At 35.5% G+C, this 16,122-nt stretch overlaps 1 protein-coding gene across 13 annotated transcripts in view; it reads right to left on the bottom strand.

Annotated features, from left to right (window-relative positions):
- Nucleotides 1-16,122, bottom strand: part of OtopLa (proton channel otopetrin-like a) — a 35,419-nt gene that overhangs the window by 7,470 nt on the left and 11,827 nt on the right. For 6 of the 13 annotated variants that reach the window (XM_087407295.1, XM_087407298.1, XM_087407294.1 and 3 more), the window contains exons 2-6: nucleotides 15,394-15,638; nucleotides 14,553-14,695; nucleotides 826-1,171; nucleotides 292-400; nucleotides 22-182 (exon numbers count right to left, since the gene is read on the bottom strand). In XM_087407295.1, the coding sequence (XP_087263421.1) occupies nucleotides 22-182; nucleotides 292-400; nucleotides 826-1,171; nucleotides 14,553-14,695; nucleotides 15,394-15,603 (969 nt within the window). In that variant the 5' untranslated portion in view covers nucleotides 15,604-15,638. The other 7 variants (XM_087407302.1, XM_087407305.1, XM_087407300.1 and 4 more) reach the window with 7 other exon arrangements.

Below are 16,122 nucleotides of genomic sequence, written 5' to 3'. Positions count from 1 at the left end.
TTTACAATTTCATATACATACTCGAGAATTCATGAAGATAAAGTACATCTGCATAAAAGTGAAGATCATTTGCAACACCGGATTAACACCTTGTAGAATTTGATAACAGGGTGATGTAGGTGGCACCTCGAAAAACGCGCCGAATTCCAAACCATTGTATACCATAGTACCAAGTCCAAACGCTAATAAATTACATTTAATCAATTTATTGATATTATTTGCATCAATTATTTAATTGCAAGAATTGTTATAAAAACAACTATTCAATGTCACCGAAAATTGTGGATTTACCTATTGCACCAATTCTAAGGAAGAAGCTTCCATGGCTATGATCATTTTGCGAAGTCTTTCGTTTTCGCAAGACTCGCGCAGCAACGCCAGCTTCAACATCGGTTGTATCCTGAAAAAAAATGATGCCAATAAAATAATTAAAATATATCAGGTCAAAAAAACATTGTCTCAGAAATTTAATTGATTACATTAAAAATTTAAATATGAAAATTAAATATAAAAATTAAAAATTAAAGTTAAATTGCTAGTCAAGTTAACTCTTAATATTACTGTGATAATTTAGTAGAGTTAGCGTTTCAAGACCGAAAAATCATTTCGGCGTGCGTTTCTGGGAATTACCTATGTAGTATATAAATTCACAAAAAAATCATCACAAGCATTAAGATCCAGCTAGACCGTTTAAGGCTTTAATTTCTATAGTTTGTGTTAATTAATAGCTATATGTATTTTTCTATATAATATGTTTTCATATTAAATTTAATTATTCATGAAAGATTAGAGATTCCTTGTGAAAAGCTAATATTTTTAAAGAACCTGAGTAGTCGCTTCTTTTTTCTTTTTATCCTGCTTCTGATCCTTTTCTTTCTTATCTTTTTTCTTATTCTTGTCTTTAGGTTCCTTAGGGGCCCAGCCAGTTTTGGGTGGTCTTGGAGGCGGTGGTGGCGTATCGCTTCCTCTCGCGCAACAAGCGCTCTCTTGAAGGAGGAAGCAGAAGACGTACAACAGGAATAGGATACTCATGCCGTAAAGGTATGTGAAGAATCCCTCGTAATAGTACAACGGCAGTTTGTGCGTCACTACTTCGCTTATCACGTAAGCAATGCACACAACTACGAGTAGCTTTGAATAGATGAAGCTCATGATGATGAAGAGCGACGTTCTGAAATCAGAAACGATATGAGCGTAATAATAACGAAATATTACACCTGACAGATGATAGTCAATCTATATTACAAGAATCAGTTACATTGACAGATAAAAACTTCATCAGATTATTTTGTCGTATCATATATCAAATATGTCATCTCACGAATAATGGTCTTACCCTTTTCTTTTAACAATTTGCACTCTGCTACCCCGTCGTGGCAGGGTGTCCTTTCTGCCTGCATTTTTATCGACGAAAGGTACAACTTCGACTTCCATGATGACGTTTATTAAAAAAAATTCTGAGATAATTTTTAAAATTAAAAATGTTATCTTCTCTTTTAAATGAACGCTTATGTAGTTAAGCTTTGCACAAAATCTTTTAGTATTGCACAATCATTGTTTAGATAAATGTTTTGCATTAATTGCATTAATTGTTTTTAACTAATTAGTTATTATTAATTTAATTATTATTAGCTATTTATTATCGCTGTTTTACACACCATTTGCATTGTGCCCTACTTTGATAAATAAACGAACGTCGATTGTTGTGCTCGTTGATCGTGCAAGTCGATTCGCACGAATGTCCTATTTCTGTTTTCGTCTTTCAATCATAATGACATTCGGGCTCATTGAATTTTCATTGTTTTTACCAAATATAATCCGTGTCCCGGATATTCTATTCAACCTATACGCATATTTTATTATAGCTTATTTTTTGATAATCAGAAAGGTAATAACAAAATTATTAATCGAGCAATCGAACAACCGAGCAATTAATTATGACTATTATGACTATTTATTTATCTATTGACAATCAAAATTTTTCAAAATTACACAATCTATACTTGATAAAGAATACACTGACACACAAGCTTATTCGGCAATACACCGTTCACCATTCATTAATCGAAAATAATACGATGAAATTGACATTTGTGGAGCACAGAATCTGAACACTCGATGGTATTTTAAAAATTAGTATAATAGTTCTGTTAACTTCGATCAAGCACTGTGTGATCTTGGTACGAACTTGATTCGAGTGGCACGATTAATCGAAATGCAGCGAAGCGGTCGATCTTCAATAACAGTTGACCTGGTGCATTCGCTTTTAATCGACGAGCATGACTGCCGCTCGAATATCTCGGACGTACTTATCCGCGCTTCTCATCCTCGTTACGCTCTTTTTCTCACTCAAAGGTTAGGCGGCGCAATCGATAGTCTATATATAATGCCGGTCGTAAACTCTGTGCGATCTCACCGGGAATCAATCGCGCGGGAAATGAGGCTTTTCCACGGGAAAACGGGGCCGCGCAGCGCGCACGCAGGAGGGGCCGCATCGCTCCGCTTTGCCTCGCTCCGCTCCGCTCCGCTTCGCTCCGCGCAATGCAATGACGCCCGCGCGCCGCGCGCCGCGCGACGACACGTATGTATGCGATGCGTATGTCTACGTTGAGAAGGGCTTAACCGCCCTTTGTCACCATGCCTTTGGCATTTCATGGGTTGGGGTGTAGACTTTATTGTGTCCCACACGAGCCTGTACACTCGCGTCAGGGATTTTTTTTCTCCCCGGATGCACGTTAGAGCAGAGGCGGTGATATTTTCCGTCTTACGAGAGCGTGAATCGCAGTTTTTATTTAAAGCAGTCGCTTCAGTCATAATTTATTACATAAAGGGTAACAAGGAGTCATGGAGGGGAGGACATTCATGTGATCACTTGCTTCTAGCGACCGAGTTAGAGACTTTATTCAGCGAAAATATATTGTAGCTCGTTGCTTTTTATTTTTTAACATTGCGTATTTTTATAATTAAATTCTAATAAGGGAATCTCGCGGAGTGTTAAATTCTCATTTTAACCCTTCGCTACAGCAATGGATCATTTGAGTCTACAGCGAAAATTTTTGGACAATTGTACAGTTTATATAATTAGTAATATGAATTTTTAAATTGTAGATAAAAAAAATCGCTATAAAGCGGAGGTTTGCTTGCACTCTGTACTTTAAACAGACAGCTTTAGAATTTATGTGTAATTTTCATAGCTGTAATTGAAGGTTAATGAAACTTTGCAATACATATAGATTATATAAATAGAATTTTGAAAATATTTATTGATGCGAAAGGAAAAAAGGTTTTAAAGGTTCAAATCGCCCTTTATAAGTAAAATAGTCTTTAGCTTTTTTTGTTATATTTAAAAAATTATTCAATATAAATGTTTTATGCAAAAGTTTATAGAAAGAATGATTTTACCTTTTAAATTCATTTTTCCACATCATTATTCTCTAAATTCATTACATTACTGAATAAATATTATAATATAAGATATTTGAGAAAAAGAAACTGGACTTCATTTTGGAGAAGAAAGAAATTTAAAAAATTTCGCTTGTGTCAAAAAAGACAGATTTCAGACGGAAGATTAAAGTCAGAATCTAACATTTCGCGAGTTTTTTCCTTGTAAATTAAAATTCTTTAAACAATTCTATTAAAAGAAAATTTATTATAAATCGATCAAAGCATCTAAGTAACTATTTAGTTATTATATGTCTAGTTTACGTCATTTATTTGTTACGTCAACGTTTTAGTCGAATAAACGCATTAATTACAATACTCGAATGTAGTTCCTCGATATTAATTAGATGAGGAATCGTGTAACTAATCATTCCTAATTGGATTGATCAGGCAGACTTCGCGGCTATTGTTCGCCACAACTAGGCTGGTAGATAGAATGCCTCAATGACAATAGATGAGTTTCTCGTCTTGGATACCATTCGATATCAAGGTCTATTCGCTTCATTAGCGAACTCTTGATATTGAATCATCGAATACGTCATCTCTATAAGTTTGAAAAAATATTTCATTGGTTTCTCTGTATTTTCTTAATATTGAAACAAAACGAGAAAGATTATATCGATTCTTTGAATTCTCGCATCTTGTAACTACAGATTTTATGTAATTGAGGACAAGTCAGCTAATTACGCTCTCTCTAAAACTAAAAATGGCAGTAACATTGAAGAAAAGTGTCTCGCAATCTTTTTTGCTTTACGAGAAAGAAGCAGTGTTGCAGCCAGCCTTTTTCCAGTTGCGAACAAGGAGCGAACGAGAAAATGGAAACAGCGCGAACGTGGAACGGTCCAGACTGACTGGTCGATATCTCGAAGTACCTACTTTCGGTGCCGGTGCTCCTCCCTATTTCCTCGCCCTCTTATGGGCTTAACCTCACCTCACCTCAATCCCTTTCAGGCTCTATCCTTTCTCAAATCCTTTCAAGCATTTCACGGCATTACTTTCCGAGAATCACACCGTTCGAGTATTTGTATTGGGCGTATTAGAAATCACGATTTAAGTCAAGAATCAATTACGCCGCATATTGTATGTAATAGTATAAAATTATGGATTGAGAATGACATAAGCGTTAGATAAATTGTATAGAAAACCGATATTTACATCTCTAATCGATAAATTCTTGTATCTGTCCCACAAAAGACCGTGTCTCTTCAAACATCTATCCGGCCTATTTACTTTGCCTGTCAACACAAGAGAAGCCAACTATAATAATTTTATGATTGGCGATATAATCGAGTTTCCATCGATTCTCTTTGATTATTATAGGGGTTCTTTTATCGATTGATTTCTTTTTGCATCGAGGCAGCGATAGAATTTTTAACAATTGTAATAATTTAAATAAATTTCTTAACTTGCGCGAATCAATCATATTTTTCCGTATTCCATTATATATACACAGAATCCGTTCAACACCTTCGCATTACCGTGAATTTCGTAAAATCACTACGGCACAATTTCGCGCACACTACAATGTCAAAACACAATTTTGCAAAATTGTTACGTATCACTGCATCTCGATATAAATCGCGTCTGTATTTCGCAACACAAATGGAAATTTCAATTTCCGTGTTAATTAAATTTAGGATGAATTGCGCTCGCGTGAGATTTGTGGCGGCACTGTTTTGTGGCGGGCGCAACGCGTAGACTGCCGGTGGCATCGGCTTGAGACCACGTTAATGCAATTGCGACTGCGGCTGTGTAATCCGAGATCCACCTATTGCTTCGTCGCGAAATGCATATGGCTACACTTGTCGTCAAATCAATATTAGTCAATTGAAAAGTAGCGCGCGAACTGTCCGATTTATCCGCGGCTCTATATAGTTTTTGTGTCAACACGTCTCTCTTTCTCTCTGTGAAACCTTTTACCCATACATATGCATATACACACACAAACATATATAAATGCAGACACATATTTTCCTTTTTAGTAGACGTTTGTAGACGTTTAAAACAGTACATAGAAAGAACAGTTTCACTGAAGCGTCTAAAAGTTTACCTGGATACAGATCCAAAAGTAATTTTATTGGACTATCAAAATAATTATGTAGGACATTCAAATTGATTACAAGAACGTCAAAACTTTTTCCAGCACTGCTTATCATGCTTAAGTTTCTCACATAATTAATTTGACAGATGAACAAAATTATTTGCAAATTTGTATCTACCTATGAATTTTTAAATACTTCAGTAAAATCGTTCTTTTCATATATATATATGAAAAAACACAATGCAAGAAAGTAATGAAGAACGCAATGCGTTTTAGATAAAAAACGCGATTTAATAATTAAATTTTTATAATTTATAGGATTTAAATTGTAAAAATAGAATTTTTTCTTTTGATTGAATATTTTAATCAATATTTTTCAGAAGAATAATTGCCATTTATTAGCTACATTATGTACGCCGTACATAGATAGACGAGCAATGCATATCCAGCTGCATACGGGTTAATGAACTACGTCGTAAATAGAAATGCAAACCAAACTAGAGTCTATCTCGTTTCCATTTCGGGACCTCTGTTACTATACCTATTTTCTAGCAAGCCGGATGTTCTTTCCAAAAATAACATGCCCAACACTTTTTATCCTTCTATGAATAATAAGATTAATTTAAGCAAATTTAATGTAAGTTATTTGAATATACAAAAACAATAAAAATTTTATTATAATGCAATTGCCTCGAAAGATTACTTTCATGAATTTTAACGTATAAAATATCTTACCGTATATGTTTTATTTAAAGTATATCTACAGTATTAAAATACCGTGCCATTCTGCGTAGACGATCAATCAATTTTCTTTATCGTGCATATTTTTATAGTTGATATTTATATCCTTCATTTCACTCTCTATTCTTATTTTATTCGCGTAGCATCACGTTCATTTTGTAGATATTTAACAGTTATTGTTACGCTTTCACGCTTCGGAGACTAACGTTTTTGTACAGACTTATATATTGATATTTCTCTATTTGTAAAGTTATGAAGCTTTCATACGCACATAAGTAACCGGAAATTAATATCGTATCATGAAATAGCTCGTTTTTGAAAATTGTAGATATCATGTTTAAGCACCTATTAGAAGCAACAGGAAATCTTAATTTCTTTGTAAAACATTAAATGCAATAATTATGTAATGATAAAAAAATTATGTGTTTATTAATTAGAAATTACGCGAAAAGAATGATTTTGTTGAAGAATTTAAAATTTTGCTGCATACAGATCTAAAAATAAATATAAAATTTTATTGGGCATCAAAATAATTGCATTAAAAACTAAAAAGTGACGAGCAATGCTGCAAAACATTTTAATATTAAAATTTTGATTTTAGTAATCAGTTTGAGTTTCTAACAAAATTTATTTGATGGTCCAACAAAATTATTTTCAAACCTGTCTAGTAAAATTGCAAATCTTTTAGCAAAATTGTTCTTTTCGTGCAGTAATTCTTAGGTTTGACATGTCGTTGTAAGGCGCGAAACAAAAATTTGGATCTATATTAGTTTTGAATAAATTGGCTTTTATTATGCTTTGGTTGATTAGAATCAGTGTTGTACGTACTATAAGTCACGCCAGACTGTAAGATTATAAATTCACAAGCACGTAATTAACATGTCGTTAAATAATTATGTTTCATTAGCATGCGCACAGCTACCGGACTAAATGACGTTCATACTTGACCTAGATTTCATTCTTGCATAGAAAAACATTCAGAGTTCTCTATAATGCTCCAGAAAAATTATCAGGATCAAAATTAGCGAACTGTAATGAACGATAAGAATAATTGCACCCATTCTTTCTGAAACAATTTTACTCAAAAAGAAAGAATATTGCTTCATTCAACATATTGGTATGAATGAAAAATGTATATCTTTTTATCTACGCTAGAGGGAAGCGCTTTGCAATAATATCTTCTTCGCGCAAAATTATCCCGAAAGAAACGGATTGTGCAAAAACTGTTTCATCTACTATAGGTACTTATTAACGCTACATTTGCACAACTTCAAAACAAATGAGCGGCCATTCTTAAGGATGTATTACACGTACTTTTCAATGAGGCAAAAAAATTATAAAATTATTATTTTTCTATATTATATTTAAACGTAGTACAAAAAAATCTGGTAACAATTTAGAATATGAATCAAAAATTATTTCAATAAAAAAATAGATGTGTTTTAAAAAAATAATTAAAATAAAATGAAGAAATTTTCATTTAAGTTATAAATTGTATTTTTAAATATAAATAATAAACTGTTTTATATGTATATGACATTCATTTTTATACAGATAATATAAATTCTCTGCAGAAACTATACACCTGATACATCCTTAAATAAAAAAATCTTTTTATTTGCTCGTCTCAGCTACAGCGTGCGCCTTACTTTTTCGCCGGAGTAGATCGCACATTCTTCAGCTCCATTTCTTTGTTTGCGGCGTTGTTCTTCTCGGCGTTGTCCTGTGCATTCGGCGGCGAGTTTTGCGGATTGAGGGGCCTGGTGACCGGAAGTGTCGCCGTGTTGTCGCCTCCGGAGGCCGCCTCTACCTCTACGGTAGCGACCTTACAGTCGCCACCGCCCACCATCGTGGATTTCGTCTTGTCTCACGAGTTCCTGACGATCGTCAAAAGGTACTCAACGATCTTGTAACAAATCGATCTAATACCCCCTAGCGCGAGCTCAAGTGCCCCCTACGTGGTGGTCGTGTTTCGGAGCGCTGGTACCTACTGTGCGGCCATTTTGGTGCACGCCTCGGTATTAATCGAGTTCAATTAAACTGTTGTATTAACTAATTGACTATCGCGAATTATCTTTACAATTTCGAACAATCCAAGTTAACTAAATCTCTCTAAATCTTCTCTTTCCCAGAAGCGCCTGCGCTTTGGTTCTTTATCTCATTAAGACTCTCTTTGCTGAAGCGCAGAAATGGAGCACACCCTTTCTCGTGAGACATTAGAGTCCTGCGTAATATGATCGGTAATATATATTGCGTATGATGTATGTGTATGTGAAATATAACATAAAATATATTTGATATTTTTATATTTTATATTTATTTATGACAATAAAATCTTGAAGATACGTCGTTCAATTCTTCTCCATTCTACGAAAGCGGGAAGGAGGGAAAAGGCTCTGTAGCGTTATAATTTGTGAATTGTCGGCAGAATCGCCTATGCAGAATTGAATTGCGGAAGAACAGGAAGCTGAGGCTTACATTCGAATTGGAAAGAATGTATGAGCAATATCAAGAGGCAATTGAATGGCGGACAGAGACAGAGCAAAAACAAGAGAAAGAAAGAAAGAGAGAGAGAGAGAGAGAGAGAGAGAAAGACAGAGAGAGAAAGGAAGTAGAGATCCCCAAGACCTAATACGTAGGTCTCTGATCCCGCGTACTTGGTTGAACGAGCTAATGGAAAATTCTGTGCACACACGAGCGCGGCTGAATCTCCCAGGGTCCTCCTAGTGCACTGTACGCTCCGCTGACCGACAACGACCACCACTTTGAGCGTCGCGACGCACCCGCGACGACAGATGACGGGAGAGACTCACCTGCCCAGAGGCGGTTGGCTGAAGGCTCTCGCGGTGACTGCGCCCCGGCTTCGGAAAAGGGTGTGAAGCGTGGACGCGGAGAAGGGACGGAGGGCGGATTGTGATCCCCGGAGAGAGAAAGAGGGAGACAGGAGATAGACGGACGGATGCGGCAACGGCGGCGCCAACAGAGGGTGGACCTGTTTCAAGGGAGACAACGAGGCCCGGGCTCCTCTACTCGCGCGCGCCGAGCCGAGCGAGATGAACGGAGGCAAGAGACGAGGGCTAATTCGAGAGTGGTCGCCGAGGAACGAACGGGATCGCGCTGCAATCAGTCGGGCTGTGTTATCGGAGCGCTACGAGAATGGGGGTAGAATCACGATCGCCGCCCCCAGCATCCCGGAGACTGAGGCTGGCCGGGAGGTCTCTTCCCGGGCAACGGCAGCTTCTCGCACAAGCGCAATGCGAACGCAAGAGCTTTTGGTCTATATAGAGCCGCGGGGGTGCTCTTCTCTCTCTCTTTCTCTCTCTCTCTCTCTCTCTTTCTCTCTTTCTCTTTCTCTCTTCTCTATTTCTATATTTCTCTCTCTCTCTCTCGCTCTCTCTTTGTGGCTGTCCTCCGTTTCCCTCCTCAGGGGAGATGATGTCCCCCATCTTCTCGCGTTAGCTTATACGTTTTCCGACGCCCTACGTTCTCCGCCTCGGCGTAGTCCTGCGTCTTTACGTCTTTGTGAATTTTTCCTTCGTGTCGTCGACCACTTCTTGAAATCCTTCTTTACAAACGTAAACGTTGTTTGGATGTAGAAAATCGCGATAAAGAAATCGCGGATGTTCAACGGTGCACCATTTCATTCTGTTTCCGCAAAGAAAAAATAGAGCTATCTCATCTGGAGGGGGCAAATTTGTAGAGAGCATTTCTCATTCTAGTATATTTTCCTGCAAAACAGCAGTGATATTAATCGCATTATTATTATACTTTATTATTAGCTAATTTTCATGCATAAAATGAAACTACTTCCATTTCTCTGATTACTCTAGTGGACTAATTTCATTTGTATAGGTAAATTGGTTTAATATATTTTCACGTCAATATATTCTCATTCTAAACCTCATCTCTAATTGTTCTTTATAATGCTTTTCTTCACTTGGAATACTTCTTCTTTTTCAAAAAAATGTTATGAATTTTTCTTGTATATAAATTCGTTTCTTTCTTGATATTTTTTATTCAAAAGATTCAGAGACTGACCTTTTAAATCAATTATTTGCAATATTTATGAATGATTCACATGAATCATTTATATCGCATATAATATGATTGCTTCTTCATAAATATTTTCTGCATCTATATTTAATATATAAGTACATATCTCTAGATTTTAAATTGCAGAAGTACTTGAATTTACGGCTTTCATTAACTTTTAAATGCTATCGCCGATTATCGGAGGATGCGTATCAGAACAGATATTTTCTTGTTTTCTGGCATCGAAGCTTATTGAGCATCTCCGTGATTTCTGTCGACAGGAACTACCCATGCAGGAAGGAGTTCTCTTTGTCCCAGAGAATTCGCAGCTGTTGTGCTATGAATTTTTCCACAGATACGTCTCGCCGTCCTTTTCCCAATTCATCTTCATCGACAAGCCCATCATTCGAGAGATGCGAGAAGTCTGAGTGGCATCTCATTATTTGCGTGAAATAGGCGTCAAATTTTTAACGCGCTTTAATTTAAATGCATCGGAAATTGTTCAAAAAATTTTCCATTGATTTTGATAGAAGTATATTTAATTGAAAGCACTTTCGCAAAGTTTGCTTACAATTAAAAAGAATGTAAATCAAAAATGGAATTAGAAAATTAAATATGCGTTCGAAATCTCGATTTTACAAAAATTCGTCTTTTACCTGAGTGGAATTTTCTAACAGCGGATAATAACTTCTTTTTCAAATGAATACGCTTTACTGGAACTAAAAACATTGCACTTGACATAGATACACTCCAAGTCTTTGTGTAATATTTTTGCATCATCTTGAATAAAAAAAAGTCTCATCATTATATCATAAAATTATCTCTTTTGGAGACAATTTTAGAAACTATAATGACGAGACTCTTTTTTTTATTCGGATGATGCAAAAATGTTACACAAAGACATGGAGTATATCTGTGTCAAGTGCAGTGTTTTTAGTTGCGCCAAAGCATATTCATTTGAAAGAAAAACTATTATCCGCTGCTAGAAAATTCCGTCCAGGTAAAAGATGAATTTTTGCAAAGTCCAGATTTCAAGCGCGTATTTGGTTCAGCCACCGCCAACCGCTCTTCCACAGGAAGATGTCGAGGGGCGGGGGTGGTGGGTGGCCGGCGTGAGATAGTTGTATGCGGGGGAGGGTGGGACGGTGGGCTACACGGTGGGTGGTGACGGAGGGGGAGGGAAAATGCTCCGTGGTTCTGCGACCCACTGACCCGCTCGATAACGCTTCCACCGGGGTCGCTGACCTTCCTCACGCGCGAAATTCGCGTTGGTACGACCCTCTTGGCGTTGCCGCGTTTCTCGGCTCGAGTCAAAGATCATCCCGTCGCGCGAGGAGAATCTCGATCGCGGGCGCATCTCGATACATGCCGTGGTACCGATTGTCGTAGCCGATCGATGTACGATGACGGTGAAACGGAAGTGCGCAGGCCGACGAAAACGGAGCTTGACCGATTGTCAATCTGGAATGCTGGAATTGCTTTTCGATTGGTCGATTCGGCGCTCGAGGATTTGGCGGAATTTATTGCGCGGCCGTGTGTACACGTTAAACGGAGACGGGAAACCGCGATGATTGGAAAAAGTGTTGCTTGCAGCCGAAGAACAAAATCACGCCGGCTTTTGACGATGCAGCAACAAATGAATAAGAGTAATTGCAACAAAATTCGTAAATGCGCTACGTATGTATTTTACTTGCAACGTATTGATGTCAACCCTTCAATATCCGCACTATCATTTTGTCACGAGTGCAACACACTGTGTATGTCATACTCAACCTATACAATACGAATTAGGTACTTGCAAGTTTTTTCATCGTCATTGTTTCGACTTTACCATTCATGAATTTTTAATGAATTTTATTTTATATATCTTATTCCTCGTTAATTTTTAATCTGTTGAATGACGTTGAATTGCTTACGATTTTCATAAAAATGAACGATATTGTAACAAATATTTTTTCAATCAAATTGTGAAACAAATATATGTATTTTTATTAGTAAAAAACAGTTATAAGCAATAAAGTAAACAGAAAGATTTTTTGAAAAAAATCAAAAGCCGGATATATTATAATAAGAGTGACATTGAAGGATTAAAGCAATCGATCGGATTACTGATCTTTATCGATGATTCAAGACCGAGATTTGAAGTATGTTGCGAGTTATTCTTGAGTTACACTCTACTAGTTGGCAGGAGTCGATTTAAAAGAATATCATGATATTTCCGCTTTCGATAACGAATGTCTAATATCATTTAGTGACTACATAAATCAGGCAATGGTTCATATTCTCAATCCTAGGCTCCACGATGTTACAATCTTTTTCATATAGATTATCAAGGAAGAGAAAGTAGAGAACGACGAGGTACGATAATTGCATTAAGTATTGGTATCAGTAAAGATACCATTTAATTTATCGTGGTTTAAAGGCACACAAATGTAATAAGACCTGCAACTTTCTCTTTTCTCTTTTAAGTATAAGAATTATCATAAGTTTTAGCTTTTTTTGTGTCCTCATTGCAGCTTCCACATTTATCTCATCTTTGCTATTTGATACTTTTGTTCCACGGGTTAGTACTTTGATTCTTTTATCTTTTGTATGCGCATTAATAAACGTGACGAGAGCGTAAAAGTGTTAAACGAGAAATTAAGAATCGCGTGGTAACCCAGTTTGTGCAATTGAGTGAGGCGCAACAGCTCTGTCGTAGTATTTTTCTGCGTGCTGTAATATCGCGTTTCAAGGATTGCGACAAGCGAGACACTCACGCATAGCAGTATTGATTTCGAGACCCGTTGGCAGTGCTGCCACGATTTCGCGTCTCTGGAACTAAACTCTGAATGAGAGATATCGCAAAAACGATGATGTGCCCAAATTTAACTTGGAACGGAAAATGATTTCTTTCCTGTTTCGGGAAAGAGCCTTGCGGAAATAATTTCTTCTTGATAATAATTTCCTCTTAATTGTCTCTACAAATTCTTTTCACAATCAAGTTTGAACAATTTAGCTCTTATATATTCAAAGAAAATTGCGAAATGTGTACTTGCAAGTTTTTTTTCCCAATAATACTTTAAACAATTCACATATTTTCTTATTTTCTACATAAACTCTGAATTCATTTGTGAATTTATACCATCTATGAATTTTCAGTGAATTTTATTTTATGCATCTTATTCTGCATTAATTAATTTTGAATCTGTCAGATGAATGACTGTTGATCCAATTTATCTACATATCGCCGTCCGAAAGAGCTCTCAAAATTGGTATTTCTCTTTAAAAACGTATATTAATGCACCATTAAGCCGACTGGCTATAAATTGCTGCATCAGTTATTACATCCGATGATCTCTATTACAGAATCAATGTGTTATTAACTTACTCGTTCCTTGTAAATGAAACGAAAGTGATCGCGTTTATTTGGCTAATTAAGTAATTTACAGCCCCTGCAAAATATATGAAACTACGTTTGAAATATCCACACAGAGATATTTATATCCTGCGTTTTACGTCAGCTTCGTTTTACTCTTAGATTTTGAGAATTTTTTATAGATGATTATTAAGCAATTAATGACACCTCTCTAATTATATGATGAATCGATATATTCCGGCTAAATATATAAGCTTGAAATACACAAATATACTGGCTCTATTTATATAAGTCACTTGCTAAAACACCAAGCGAACGGTCTGCAAGTATCGGAGATCGTAAAACATGTAACCGCCTTGAAGTATCTCAAAGCTATTTTAAGTCGCCCGAAGGCTTCCAGAGACTCTTTAATGATAAGCAATGCACTTGAGATATCGGTGTTCCACGTGGTGTGATGATTTTCGGTTAAACGAATGATCCGGATGTTTATGTTTATCTCTTAAGTTGATAAAATGCAGAACGGATTTTATCGTACATATACATTAAATATTTTCGAAAGAAAATTATACAATATATTCTTATAGAAATCTAATTTAATACTGGCCAATTTAATACCGAAAGACAGTGACCGATTGTTAAAGTTCTGAAAGTATTTAGTACTTAAAGCAACAGTGCTTTTAATATTTACTCAAAATGAATAATTAATTACTAAGCCCAGTATTTTATTTTTGTAAGAATATCCCCTCATTATATTCCGTCATACGTATTGTTCATTATACCATCAATTATGAAATTAAAAAAGTGCCTTCCATCAAGTTAAATACTTAAAGACATTTTGTTGTCAAAAATCTTAAATATTATTTCGTACAAAATAAAGATGTTAATGTATATCTTACAGTCAAGGGCCTTACGAATTTGTATTTGTCAGAATGTACTTACTTCGCATTCTTTGGTAGCATGCCATTAGCTGGACCGGAATACGTAGGAGTGAGACAGAGGGGTGGGTTATTCGAATTCTGTGGAACTAGAGGCTGCCTCGCGTGCGCTGGCGATGTGTGCGAGCCATAGCCATCGGAATTCAGCTGAAATCACCATAGAGTAAATTTAAATATTTCCAATAAAACTTCTATCAGAATTATTACGTACTTCGAAATTATGTTATGAACACAATTACACTTTACATCATTACAATCTAATTTTATTTTGTGAGTACGGATGTTCAAAAACCAATACAATTCTTTTTCATCATGGATTCTTTAGCCAATTGAGCATTTGCTAATATTGGGATATATTTAAATATTATATCCCAATATTTTTGTTAGGAGAAGACTATTTTTGAATATTAACCAAAAAAGTTCTGATTAAACAGATGTGTAGATTATGCACTGAAAGAAAAGTGTTTGGTATTGTAACTATAATTATATGGTAAAATAATTATAGTTAATTATAGTTAAGTTTCATTTTTATATAGTTATTACTGCTGTAATGTTAGTAGTAATAATTATATTTATAGTTTTACTAAAAAAATATATAATAGTTGATCGAAAGTGATTATAAATTATATTCGTATTATAATAATAACCATTTTTTTCTCAATGTGGGACACAACATTCTATGTATATAATTTATTGAAAAGGCTTAAAGGCTTAAAGGCTTGTTTTCATTAAAACCAATCGGCATACTTTTCTTTTTCTTTCTTATAAAAAAAAAAGAAATCAGTATGTCAATCGACTTCAGTGGAAATTATTATACTTGATTAACTTTATACTTGATTACTCACCTTGACAACGGTACCAATCAAAGAATCGGGTGGCATTTCTGGAGGTTCAGGTATCACACCTGGATTTGTATGCGCCGGATAATCGTTGTGCAGATTAGCCTCCTTAACAGGAGTACCACCGTCAAGTCGTTCCATGTCCAGGCTATCAGTTGGTGTCGGCTGGGAGAGCAAACGCTCTTTCATCTCATGTAAGTATGGACACCGTTGCATCTCTTCAGACTCTTCTGTTTTGTCTCTTTGACGATCTGCGGAAAAGTAAAATTATATCAGAAATATGTGTGAAAAAATTATTTATTAAATATCTAATATATTCAAATATAGAATAAGCTATCGCAAAACTGCTCAAATTTTACAAAAGACAATTAAATTTTTATATTTTTTGTTTCGTTATGAAAAATACCTTTATTGATTTTCATTTCTTCTCATAAATTTTAGAGAAAATATATTAAATTTCCAATTTTTATGGCTGACCGTATACATAAGTCCTGAATGAAACTTACGGGAGACATGTTATTGATCGTAAAAAATTTAAATAAACATGATTTAATAAAAATATGTGCAGCACAGTACCAGCAATTTTATTTATACAAATAAGAATTGAATCTTGTTCCGCATCTCAATTTATACAATACGAATGACATACTTGGAAGTTTTTTATATAACAAAATTGAATTTACACAATTCATCTTATCTTCGTAATTTCGATTTTATCCATAAATTTTTAATAAA

The sequence above is a fragment of the Acromyrmex echinatior genome, chromosome 6 (assembly GCF_024713525.1).
Source record: "Acromyrmex echinatior isolate Ae372 chromosome 6, ASM2471352v2, whole genome shotgun sequence".
In the NCBI taxonomy this organism is placed as follows: domain Eukaryota; kingdom Metazoa; phylum Arthropoda; class Insecta; order Hymenoptera; family Formicidae; genus Acromyrmex; species Acromyrmex echinatior.
This window is presented reverse-complemented; position numbering and strand designations above follow the sequence as displayed.